Consider the following 12,989-nt stretch of genomic DNA (forward strand, 5'->3'; position numbering starts at 1 on the left):
AGGGGCTTGGACTTCTAGCAACCTTGCGTGAGCGTGTTAGATAGGAGTGAATGAAGACGAATGGTGTTTGGGACCTGACGAGCCGTTGGAGTGTGAACAGGGTAATACATAGTGAAGGGATTCAGGGAAACCAGTTATTTTTATACAGCCGGACTTGAGTCCTGGAAATGGGAAGTACAATGCCTGCACTTTAAAGGAGGGGTTTGGGATATTGGCAGTTTGGAGAGATATGTTGAGTATCTTTATATGTGTATGCTTCTAAACTGTTGTATTCTGAGCACCTCTGCAAAAACAGTGATTATTTGTGAGTGTGGTGAAAGTGTTGAATGATGATGAAAGTATTTTCTTCTTGGGGATTTTCTTTCCTTTTGGATCACCCTGCGTCGTTGGGAGACGGTCGACTTGTTAATATATATATATATATATATATATATATATATATATATATATATATATATATATATATATATATATATCTTCTTTCAACACACCGGCCGAGTCCCACCGAGGCAGGGTGGCCCAAAAGGAAAAACGAAAGTTTCTCCTTTTACATTTAGTAATATATACAGGAGAAGGGGTTACTAGCCCCTTGCTCCTGGCATTTTAGTCGCCTCTTACAACACGCATGGCTTACGGAGGAAGAATTCTGTTCCACTTCTCCATGGAGGTAAGAGGAAATAAACAAGAACAAGAACTAGAAAGAAAATAGAAGAAAACCCAGAGGGTTGTGTGTATATATATGCTTGTACATGTATGTGTAGTGTGACTTAAGTATAAGTAGAAGTAGCAAGACGTACCTGAAACCTTGCATGTTCATGAGACAGAAAAATGGACACCAGCAATACTACCATCATGTAAAACAATTACAGGCTTTCGTTTTACATTCACTTGGCAGGACGGTAGTACCTCCCTGGGAGGTTGCTGTCTACAAACCTACTACCTACAGATATATGTGTACTACATACGTATATATATAAGTATATACATTGTCATTTTTTCCAAAGGTATTGTTTGTCTGCTTTACTTTCTTAATTTTGCTTTTTTTTCCTTTTTTTTTTTTTACTTTTATCGATAAGTCTTCGATTTTTTTCTGAGCGAGTAGCAATTACCGAGGTCATTATTTTTCTTCCTCCAATATTCTCACTACCGCTTCATTCTCGTCTCCTCTTCTGCTGTCTGATGTAGTTCTGTCAAACCTTCCTTACTCCGTTGTAGCGCTACGAACCATACTGGAGTAACAGTTTTTGTTAATATATTAACATTAATTTACAAACTCTTAAGATGGCTACTGTGGATTATACATGTTTCACAAGCTTTCTACAGGGGAACCACCTGACGATGTTCCCGTCAATGGGGCGGAAGATGAGGTGCTGGAGAACATCCTGACGATGTTCCCGTCAACGGGGCGGAGGATGAGGTCCTGGAGAACAACCTCACGATGTTCCTATTAACGGGACGGAGGATGAGGTCCTGGGAAATAACCTGATGATATTCCCGTCAAAAGGACGGAGAATGAGGTCGCCGGAGATACGGAGATCCTCCCGGCGGACGGTACTCTCTACACGGTACTGCCTCAACACGCTGCTCACCACAACCTTCTCTTCCATCATTGCGAATTTCTGACCTGAAAGATATAGCAGTAGTGGATGAATTGGATAAAGTGGCAGAGGGAGAACTGGACACACTAAAAGAGGAGTAGTGGATGAACCGGGCACAAAAATAAAGGAGGGTACGGGTGGGGCTCGAACTCACTGCAAGTGAACTTTACGACTTACTTGCCGTGGTTGGTTTGTAATCGTGTTATTACGATTTCGTGAGACATAAAGGAGGGTGAACTGGACACAAAGGTAATGAAGTAGGGAATGAACTGGTCACAAAGGTAATGAAGTAGGGAATGAACTGGTCACAAAGGTAATGAAGTAGGAAATGAACTGGTCACAAAGGTAATGAAGTAGGGAATGAACTGGTCACAAAGGTAATGAAGTAGGGAATGAACTGGTCACAAAGGTAATGAAGTAGGGAATGAACTGATCACAAAGGTAATGAAGTAGGGAATGAACTGGTTGTTGAGAAATGGCCTTACCAACTAAGATATAATTTATAAATATAAATATAGGGAACACTTAGCTGATAAAAGACAGCAAATCGTCTACACAGCCGCCCCTGCAGACGACGTCTTGAAAAGCTGTCGAAGTCATCTCTCAACGGGCTGTCAAGAGTTATAATTTGTAAGATTATAAATTACCCCTAAGGGGTGTTATATCAGCATATTTCATTCACTGATGGCTGACAAACTTACTTGTGTGGACTCAAAGGTCCGCCCCTTACTGCCGACTATAGATTGATTACAAACTCCTTGCGACTCAAGAACTGCGCAGTCCCCCGTACTACAAGAAATTCATAACCTACCTTGCTCTTGTAGCGTGAGCTATGGTGTTCTTCACACCTTCGACAGGTATCAGTGACTTGATAGAAGCTGAAGTGTCCTTGGATGTCCACGTCTTCCATAGTCTAGGAATACGCACATTGGTACACTATGTTCCACAAGATTTGTCTTTATTGTTCACAATCTTATCACTAAAGAAGCTGATCACACTTCTCTTAAGTGTTTATTGTGTTTTATGAGACACTTTGTTCGCTCTTTGTTGGTTATCCTGGCGTCAGTGTCACTCTCAGTAGAGTCAAAAGTAATCTGAAGACGCCACAGCACCCCATGCTGTTACTGCCCCTTGCACAAAGGAAAAGCTGACATAGTACTTTTTGCTTCCTTGCCGCTTCCTCGATGAAGCAAAGGAGAATGTTTGTGTCTTGCTGTCTTAAGCATAGACAACAATGTACACTATCTTTACCATGGTAATAAAGTGGGAGCAGGATTTCCTTAATTGTCCTGCCAAGGTAAGAGATGTACTGTCTCTTATTAAAATACACTCTGCAACACTGGACTGCAAGGAGCAGCGGTCGCTTGACCACGTCCCATACTCATACTGCATCTGCTATCAATTACTCGCTGTAGCAGTAAACAAGATTCTTGCCCCTTCTGAGAGGGCTGGGCCCCTCAGGGCCGAAAGGGCTGAAAGGGGCTGAAGGGGGCTGATACCCCCCTCCTGGAGATTTCTCCACACTGGGGGGCGGCAGAGGTTCGCTGCAGGTGAACTATTCATCACTTAACATTAATTTAATTTTCTCACTCACCACCACTGCTGCTTGTCTTTTCTGAACAGCTTTAGTCTGTGTGGTTTCTGGAGAATCACTAATTTTGTTTTCGACACTGTGTAATTCTAACGGTACTAGTTTATTTATTGTCCGCTTATTCACTACACCTTTGCTCAAAACATCAACTGTCCTGATGATTCCATTTGCATCAGGATATATGGTCACAATTTTTCCAAGTGGCCATTGGGACCTCGGATCATCATTGTCAATAATCACTATGTCACCAGGTCTTAAGGACTTATGATTTTCAGGAACACCAGCTAAATAGAAGTGTTCTCTCAATGAGGTGAGATAGTCTTCTCGCCAAATTTTCTCACAACGTTCAGTCACTTTATTAAGGTGTTTGAATTTACGTCTGAGTTGCTCAGGTTCGAAATAAGTAGGATCCTCTATGATTTCTTTATCATTCATGGGAGGAACAGGTTCGAGCCTTCTGCCATAGAGTAAATGAGATGGACTTAACACTTCTAAATTATCCAGATCATCGGTAACATAAGTTAGAGGTCTGTTGTTAACTCTATTTTCTATTTCAGTTACGACTGTTCGGAATTCTTCTAAGTCTATTCTCTGACGATGAAGAGTTTTCCTTAAACAACGTTTTACAATGCCGATCATTCTTTCATAAAATCTGCCGTGCCATGGAGATTTAGGAGGAATGTATCTCCAACGACAACTGCGTTGATTCAGCATCTGTTGTACTTCTGGTTGATCAAAGATCTTGCTTATATAAGCAGCACCAGCAACAAAGTTCGTTGCATTGTCTGAAATCATCAGTCTGGGATATGCCCTGTTTGCTGCAAACCTTCTGAATAATTTGATAAAGGTTTCAGCAGACATGTCAGTGGCTACTTCTAGATGTACTGCTCTAGTTGTAGCACAAGTGAACAAACAGATGTACACCTTGATGGGAACTTTATCAACTGTTTTGGTTAAAATTATTGGTCCAGTGTAATCTACACCTGTCACCTCAAATGGAGTGATATGACAAACTCTTTCAGAGGGATATGGAGGTGGACCTGGATACTGACATACTCGCATATCGTAGTGATGACAAGTAATACAGTCCTTTATTTGTTTTTTCACACTTTGTCGACCTTGAGGTATCCAGTAGGATTGTCGTATATGACAAAGTGTGTTAGCTACCCCACCATGTAACACGTTACTGTGGGCGTTTTGCACAATCAGTTTTGTTAGCCAATGATTCTTGGGGATCAATATTGGATGTATGGCTTCTTTAGGTAGTGAAGAATTATGAATTCTTCCTCGACATCTTATAATCTTTTCTGAGTCGAGATAAAGTCCTAAAGAATTAATCATGACAGGTTTCTTTGGGGATTTATCTTGTGTTTCCAGAAATTTATATTCTGTAGAGAAAACATCTTTCTATATTAGTTTCACCCAGTATTTAATGGGTTCAAGATATTCATAATCAGGTTTTATTCCTTTAATGAATTTAAAGACAAGAGCTGTAACTCTTAAGAGTTTACCCAAAGATAAGTATTTAGATCCATCAGTGACTCTTTCTGGTGTGTCTGCAGTATTTACACAACTTATTTCTGCTGTGTTCAAGCAGACTGTTTCTTCTGGCATAATGTGAGCTTTTTGCTGAGGCCAGTTATTTTCATTAGAGAGCCAGTTCGGTCCGTGGAGCCATAATTTATTATCCACAAATTTCTTGAGTGGGACACCACGTGACAACATGTCAGCTGGATTCTCTTGGGTAGAGACGTGGAGAAAGAGATAATCTCTCTGCATCTCTTTTATTTCTGCTACTCTGTTCTGTACATAGACCAACTTACTCTTATTATTTCTTAACCACTGGAGAACTGCTTCATTATCACTCCAGATCACGGTTTTTTCAATAGTGAGATGATAAAGTACTTTGTTGAGATAGACAGCTAATTTTGTACCTACATAGAGTGCTGTCAGTTCCAATTGTGGTACTGTTCTGACCTTCAAGGGTGCTACCCTGGTTTTTGAAGTAATTAGTGTACTTCCTTCAGCATTACTCATGTAAGCTACAGCGCCATAACCTCTGGTTGACGCATCACAGAACACACGTAATGTGTACTTGTTTCCCTCTTGACCTATTTGTCTGGGAAATTTAATTTGATGAAGTTGTTTAAACTCCTTGGATATTTCATCCCATGTTTGACTCATTTCTAGAGGCAAGTTCTCATCCCATCCAATTTTGAGTTTCCATGCATCTTGCATAAGCATTTTACCTTTTATGGTAATTGGTGAGACGAGTCCTAGAGGATCAAAACATTGTGATACCTCTGACAGTAAACTACGTTTAGTGAGTGTACTGCATGATTTATTGTTTATCTTTTTGAGACTCAAAGTATCTTCCTGTGTGTTCCAATTTAGTCCCAGCATATTGTTGCAATCAGGAATTTCAGCTTCAGGGAAATCTTCCTTGATAAGTTCCCTTAATTGCATTGAATTTGTATTTCACATGCTTAGAGGCATATTTGCTTCTTTCATCTCCTTGTTAGCTTCTCTGTATAAGGATTTCAAATCCTCCTCTTTATTGACGCTACCTTGAAGATTGTCCACATAGAAACTTTTCTTTAAGATTTCTTTGAAGGGACTTTCAGATTTCTTCAAATGTGTATTTAGAGTAGCTTCTAGTAAGAATGGAGAGGATGTTGCACCAAATAATACTGATTTGAAACGATAAGTTTTCACAGGACTTTGAGGATCATGTGGATTTTCAGGCCACAAGAATCGAGTATAATCTCTATCTATTTCTTGTAGTCCTACTCTTAAGAAAGCCTTGGAAATATGAGCCGTGTAGGCATATGGGTTTGTGCGAAATTTCATAAGCACGTCTCCAAGCTTCTCAGTTAGTGAGGGTCCGGTCATCAGACAGTCATTAAGACTTGCTACATCTTTATTTGCACGTGCGCTGCAATTATATACAACACGTAGTGGAGTGGTTTCAGAATCTTTTCTGACTCCATGGTGCGGGATATAATGAGCTTCTGTCTTCAACTTATCTTCGACTATTTCCTCAATGAATTTATTGTCCAACTGTTCTTGTATGATATTATCATAGACAGTCAGTAGCTCTAGATTCTTCCTGAGCTCATGTATTTGTGCTTTCATTTGTCCGAAAGCCATGCGATAATTGCTAGGCATATGTGGTGAATTTAATTTCCATGGTAACCTAACCCAATACTGTCCATCTTTATATTTGACAGTGTCCAAATATTGGTTATAAGTCTGAGACTCTTGTGGGCTTGGTTTATTTACATCAATACCTATCGCATCTAAATCCCACAGCTTATCAACTGGTTCATTCATTTCTTCCAGTAATGATAATTTTTGTTGTGGTACATGATCAGCGGTTATTCTTGTAACTAGTACATTTTCCACTGAATCAATATCAGTTTCTTTGCCACTTTGAGAGGGAATGGGACCACATATCATGTGGCCTCCTGCTGTTTTCAGCAAGTGAACATCATGTTTACTTACTATATTTTGCACAAAACAGTGATAATAATCACTTCCAATGATTAAATCAATTGGACTAATTGTGTCCGTCTGTATGTCAGGACAGGCTAACTTGACCTTAGCTGCTTTCAGTGCTTCAACTGGTTTTTTTAATCCCTGGATCTGCACAGACTTAGGCAAATCATCTACTACCACAGCTTCTACTGTCTTTTTCCTGTTTCCTAGACCAACAGTGATTCTGGCTAGGTCATATGTCTGTTTACCAGAATTGTGGAAAAAACCAGCTATATCTAACTGTATTTTGGCATAGGGTTGTTTATTCAGTTTCTGCAACACTGTTCTTCTTATGAAGGACCTTTGCGAGCCTTGATCAAATAATGTTAGCACATTGGTTTTGTATTATTTATTAGATAACTCAACTCGAGCTATAGGGAGAGCAGTTGCTTTAAACTTATCTCTCACATTTAATGCTGTTGCTTGTTGACTTCCTGATTCTGTGGAAGCCTTCTATTGTTCAGCAAAAGTATTTGGGCATAATGCTGTATGATGAATACCCTTGCATTTAAAACACTTCTTCAGTGAGCATTTACCTCCCTTGTGTTCACCTAAACACTTGATGCATCTTTTCAGCTGATGAACACGTTGTTTACGTGCCTCCATTGATGTGTATTGAATACAATACTGTGCCCAATGTGTTCCATCACAAAGTACACATTTTGGAGTACTTTTATGTGCGACAGTTTGTTTACTGTCTGTTGTATTCACAGCTTGATAAATGCCTATATGGGATTTCCCATTCTGTGGTTTAGTGGGAGTAGTTTTACTCTTTTTATACTGATTTTTCATCTTGTCTCGTTGCTTGCATGCATGAAACTATTGTTTGTAAACCATTGCTAATTTCTTCACAAGTGAAATAGCGTTTATTAAACATAATATTTAATCGTTCAATAGTTTATGGTGACAACATATCTTGTACAATACCACTGATAAACCAATCACATTGTCTTAGGTCATATTTAGCACCTAGAGATCTGAGACTATTGTCTAATGTGATTCTAAATGCCTGTAAGTCTGAAAAACAATGTTTGGGTGGCTTCAAGCTTGATATTAAGACTGCATGTCTAACTCTAGCCTTGTCAGCATCGAAGTAATTGTCTGCTAAGACACGTAAGGCTATTTGATAATTACCTTTAACCACCAGAAATGACTTAATGAGTTCATAGGGTTCTCCCTTCACAAGACATTTAAGATAATTGAACTTAGCAATCTCATCTATGTCAGTTCGTGAATTTACTATGGATTGAAAACCACTAATGAATTCTTCATAATTATGACCTTGGAAAATAGGTAATGACAATGTAGGTAAGCTTGGTAATGGGACACTTGTTGTTGTTACAGGTGTAACAGGTGTTTGACCACTAGTTACAGTAGGTCTCTGTGATAGAGTTTTACGGCAGATAGCCTGTACTCCTGTCCACCTTAATTGTTGATTACTAAAAGTATCCAAAACATTTTTAATTTCATCCTCAGATGGATCTGATTCAAGAAATTTATTTTTATAATGTGTATAGTCTGAATTAATTATTTCCAGACGTTGTGTAAGTAATTCAAATTTGACCTCAAGATCATCAAAATCTATGTTTGTATCTTGAGTTAATCCTATACAGATTGAAATTAGATTTTCTAATTGTGTAATCTTAGTCTGTAAAGACTGAAACTGAGTTTTCAAACAAGCCATTTTAATGGTATACTGAAAATTCCAGCACCACACTTAGAGTATTTAAAAAACACTGTACTGCTATAAACAGCTGAGTTTTTGTTATGCTTAAGTCAGCAATAATCGAGTCAGACACTACTGACCCACTAAGATTAACCTCAGGGTCAATGACCATGAAGGGTACAGAGTACATATGGCTGGTGTTTATGGCTTCAGTTTGCTGTGTCAACCTGACCACGATGATTAATCGTAAATAACGATGTTATACACTTCATTCACTATACACTATAAATGTCACTGTATAACTGTAAATCACACGTGAATATTACTTGCACATATATAAATGTCACTGTTAATATGTATTTGAAAGCTTACACTTTATATATAAGTTCCTTTAATATAACAGGTATATCTTTAAGAAAAACTTTAACACAATCTTGTCTCTTAATTTCTGTCTATAAACATTATAAACACTGTGTATATACACTCAGACAAACCGAACATCAGTTGGATTGTTGTTGTCTTAATCAGCACTTCTTCGAGCTTGGAGCAGTGGATGCCGGGTGCCATCCCCTGTTTTCTTGTTGGGGGAGTCACCCAGCTCCCATTTTCTTTGGGTGAACGCTGGGTGAGCGCTCGTTTTCTTTTGGCTGCCCATTCTCTGTGATTGAGTCTGGAGGGACTCATTTATACTGATTTATATTGTAAAAACACTAGTTTTATAGCTTTTTTCGAAGGACCTTGGCTCGTATGTTATTTGTACACTGTAGTACAACGTATTTGGCCCACAGTGTGGCTTTTATCCGGTTCGAACACGACCAAAATGTTGAGAAATGGCATTATCAGCTAAGTTTAAAGGGAAACTTAACTTAGAAAGACAGCTCATCAACTGCACAGCCGCCCCTGCAGACGAGGTCTTGAGAAGCTGTCGAAGTCATCTCTCAATGGGCTGTAAATTATTATTATTATTATTATAATCAAAAAGAAGCGCTAAGCCACAAGACGGGCTGTAAAGAGTTATAATTTGTAAGATTATAAATTACCCCTAGGGGGTGTTATGTCAGCATATTTCATTCACTGATGGCTGACAAACTTACTTGTGTGGACTCAAAGGTCCGCCCCTTCCTGCCTACTATAGGTTGATTACAAACTCCTTGCAACTCAAGAACTGCGCAGTCTCCCGTACTACAAGAAATTCGTAACCTACCTTGTGAACTGGTCACAAAGATAATGAAGTAGGGAATGAACTGGTCACAAAGGTAATGAAGTAGGGAATGAACTGGCCACAAAGGTAATGAAGTATGGAATGAACTGGTCACAAAGGTAATGAAGTAGGGAATGAACTGGTCACAAAGGTAATGAAGTAGGGAATGAACTGGTCACAAAGGTAATGGAGTAGGGAATGAACTGGTCACAAAGGTAATGAAGTAGGGAATGAACTGGTCACAAAGGTAATGGAGTAGGGAATGAACTGGTCACAAAGGTAATGGAGTAGGGAATGAACTGGACAGTTACACTGCTCAGAGTGAAGAAGAAAACAGCTTTATTACCATCACAGTTCTTCTGTTAAGGTAATCTTGGTCTGCCTCTGTCTCTTCCTTCAGTCCAGGGAGACGTTATTATAGTATTATTATTATTATTATTAGTATTAGTATTAGTATTATTATTAATGCTGTCTGTGGAAAATACTGTATATATTTTCCAGAAATTCAGTATTTATATGTAAATAGATGGCCATACTGTATTTAATTATATTTATGTCATAGAAAACGGAAAGCCTGCGTCTGCGCAGACGGGACTGACCATCTTGGTTTTGAATTAGATACAACGTTAGCATAATGGGAAGGAATTTTCGTGCTCTAGAGGTTGAAATTGGGTTGACACCTCTCAAATAGGAGGCGAAATTGTTGGACATGCATTCCTGCATAACTTGAGATATCAGACGACTGGACAAGACAGCTCCAGGAACCTCAGATAAGCTCTCTAGATTTGTGTATAATTCTGGCCAGTGTTTTCATAAATTTAGTTAGTGAGGTTTTTCTGAGTATGATACAACTTAATATCCAGTCAAATTGGTGAGTGATATTAAGATATATTTTTCTTCCGTTATGTAATTGTGTTTATATATAATCATTTTTTAATATACAGTCCACAAATTTATATATTTACCAGAATTCCTGATGTATAATTCATTTAATTAATAGGTCCAGAGCAACTTGCGGTTATGACAGTGGTAGGTATCGAAGGGGGACATTTTTTGCGACCTAGGTGTCCCAAATTCCTACTTGTCTATGTAACATTGATAAATAATAATTATCTTTGTTATCATTTACTGTTAAGTACATAATTAGTTACATTCAGATAAATGCAATTTTCCACACTGTCAATATTATTGCATGTATTGTTAATATTATTATCATTAGCATTATCTTCCTTATCATCATCGTTCCAAGGGGGTTTGCTAAACCCGTTCGGGCCATCAGCCCCCAGGAACGGAAGGTAATCAGATTGGATTCATGTAAAGGGAGGAAAGCTCCGATATCTTGGATCCAGAGCCGTTCACCATCATAAAGGTGAATTTCATTTAACCATACGAGAGTCGCATGAAAGTGATGAAGGGATCTTGATACGAGGAAGTGGATCTGACCTCCCCCACCCATTTCTCGAACCTGATTGTCTCCCATTTCCCATGATACTGTATAATTCCAGTGGGTTTAACGCTATCCAGTGAATGCAATAATAATATCAACAACAATTTAGAATAATAATAAAGTAATAATAAAATATTATTATTAATAATAATAATTCCCTTTCAGAGGATTAGTATTTGTTATAAGTTCACCGATACAGGTTAGCTTAGATAAGGTTCATCAGGAAACAACACAAGTGTTTCCTGACGCGGGTCTTAGTCATATGATAACCGGCAGCTGGAGCTTTTGGTCATCTGACTGAGTCTTTCCTCTGGTTTAGAGGTCCATCTTTTAAAAAAAATTAAGGGTATAAGTTCTCTCACCGATGCAGTTCCTGGGGCCGGCGCTGAAGGGAATGTAGGCGTAGGGATGGCGCTTCATGGTGTTCTCCAATAAAAAGCGGTCAGGGTCGTACGCTTCCGGGCTTGGGAACTGGTCAGGGTCGCGGTGGAGGCGATAGATGATGATCATGACTGGTGTACCGGCCGGAATGCGATACCCTCCTATGGGTGAAAGTTGCAATATACAAGCCCATGCCATTGGTTGGCCTAGTTACCAACTTATCCTCATTTTTTATATCACTATTGCAATGATGTGTTCAAGATCAATTTTTAACACTTCTATTCTCTTTAAAAACTATTTTCCTTATTTTGAATTAGGTTAAGTCATTTAGGTTATGTTAGGTTTGGTAATGTTGGATTAGGTTACGCTTGAGTGGATTAAGTTATGTATTTTGGCTACCTGGAGGTTACCTGGAGGTTATTCCGGGAATCAACGCCCCCGAGGCCCGATCCATGACCAGGCCTCCCGATGGATCAGGGCCTGATCAACTAGGCTGTTACTGCTGGCCACACGCAGTCCAACGTACGAGCCACAGCCCGGCTGATCCGGCACTGACTTTAGGTATCTGTCCAGCTCTCTCTTGAAGGCAGCCAGGGGTTTATTGGCAATTCCCCTAATGCTTGATGGGAGGCTGTTGAACAGTCTTGGGCCCCGGACACTTATGATGTTTTCCCTTAGTGTACCAATGGCGCCCCTACTTTTTATTGGGGGCATTTTGCATCGCCTGCCCAGTCTTTTACTTTCGTAGGGAGTGATTTCTGTGTGCAGTTTTGGGACCATTCCTTCCATGATTTTCCAAGTGTATATTATGATATATCTCTCCCTCCTGCGTTCCAACGAGTACAAGTCAAGTGCTTCCAAGCGTTCCCAGTAGTTAAGGTGCTTGACAGAACTTATACGTGCAGTAAAGGATCTCTGTACACTCTCTAGATCTGCGATTTCACATGCTTTGAATGGAGATGTTAATGTACAGCAGTATTCCAGCCTAGAGAGAACAAGTGATTTGAAAAGGATCATCATTGGCTTGGCATCTCTCGTTTTGAACGTTCTCATTATCCATCCTATCATTTTCTTTGCACGTGCGATCGTGGCACTCTTGTGATCCTTGAAAGTGAGATCCTCAGACATTACTACTCCCAGATCCCTTACATTATTTTTCCGATCTATTGTATGGCCAGAGTCTGTAGTATACTCTGTTCTAGTTATTATCTCCTCCAGTTTTCCATAACGGAGTAGTTGGAATTTGTCCTCATTGAACATCATATTGTTTACCGTTGCCCACTGGAAAACTTTGTTTATATCTTCTTGGAGGTTAACCGCGTCCTCAGCAGATGACAGCCTAATGCAGATCCTAGTATCATCCGCAAAGGTTGATATGGTGCTGCGATGTATATCTCTGTCTATGTCTGATATGAGGATGAGGAATAAGATGGGGGCGAGTACTGTGCCTTGTGGAACAGAGCTCTTCACTATGGCAGCCTCCGATTTAACTCTGTTGACCACTACTCTTTGTGTTCGATTTGTTAGGAAGTTGAAGATCCATCTCCCCACTTTCCCAGTTATTCCTT

At 39.4% G+C, this 12,989-nt stretch overlaps 1 protein-coding gene across 1 annotated transcript in view; it reads right to left on the reverse strand.

Annotated features, from left to right (window-relative positions):
* Positions 1 to 482: 482 nt before the first annotated feature.
* LOC128693185 (cytochrome P450 4C1) overlaps positions 483 to 12,989 on the reverse strand; it is a 63,496-nt gene continuing 50,989 nt past the window's right edge. The window contains exons 11-12 of the mRNA XM_070080319.1: positions 11,403 to 11,582; positions 483 to 1,624 (exon numbers count right to left, since the gene is read on the reverse strand). Of these exons, the coding sequence (XP_069936420.1) occupies positions 1,434 to 1,624; positions 11,403 to 11,582 (371 nt within the window). The 3' untranslated portion in view covers positions 483 to 1,433. The remainder of the gene's footprint in view (positions 1,625 to 11,402; positions 11,583 to 12,989) is intronic.

The sequence above is a fragment of the Cherax quadricarinatus genome, unplaced genomic scaffold (genome assembly GCF_038502225.1).
Source record: "Cherax quadricarinatus isolate ZL_2023a unplaced genomic scaffold, ASM3850222v1 Contig321, whole genome shotgun sequence".
NCBI lineage: Eukaryota > Metazoa > Arthropoda > Malacostraca > Decapoda > Parastacidae > Cherax > Cherax quadricarinatus.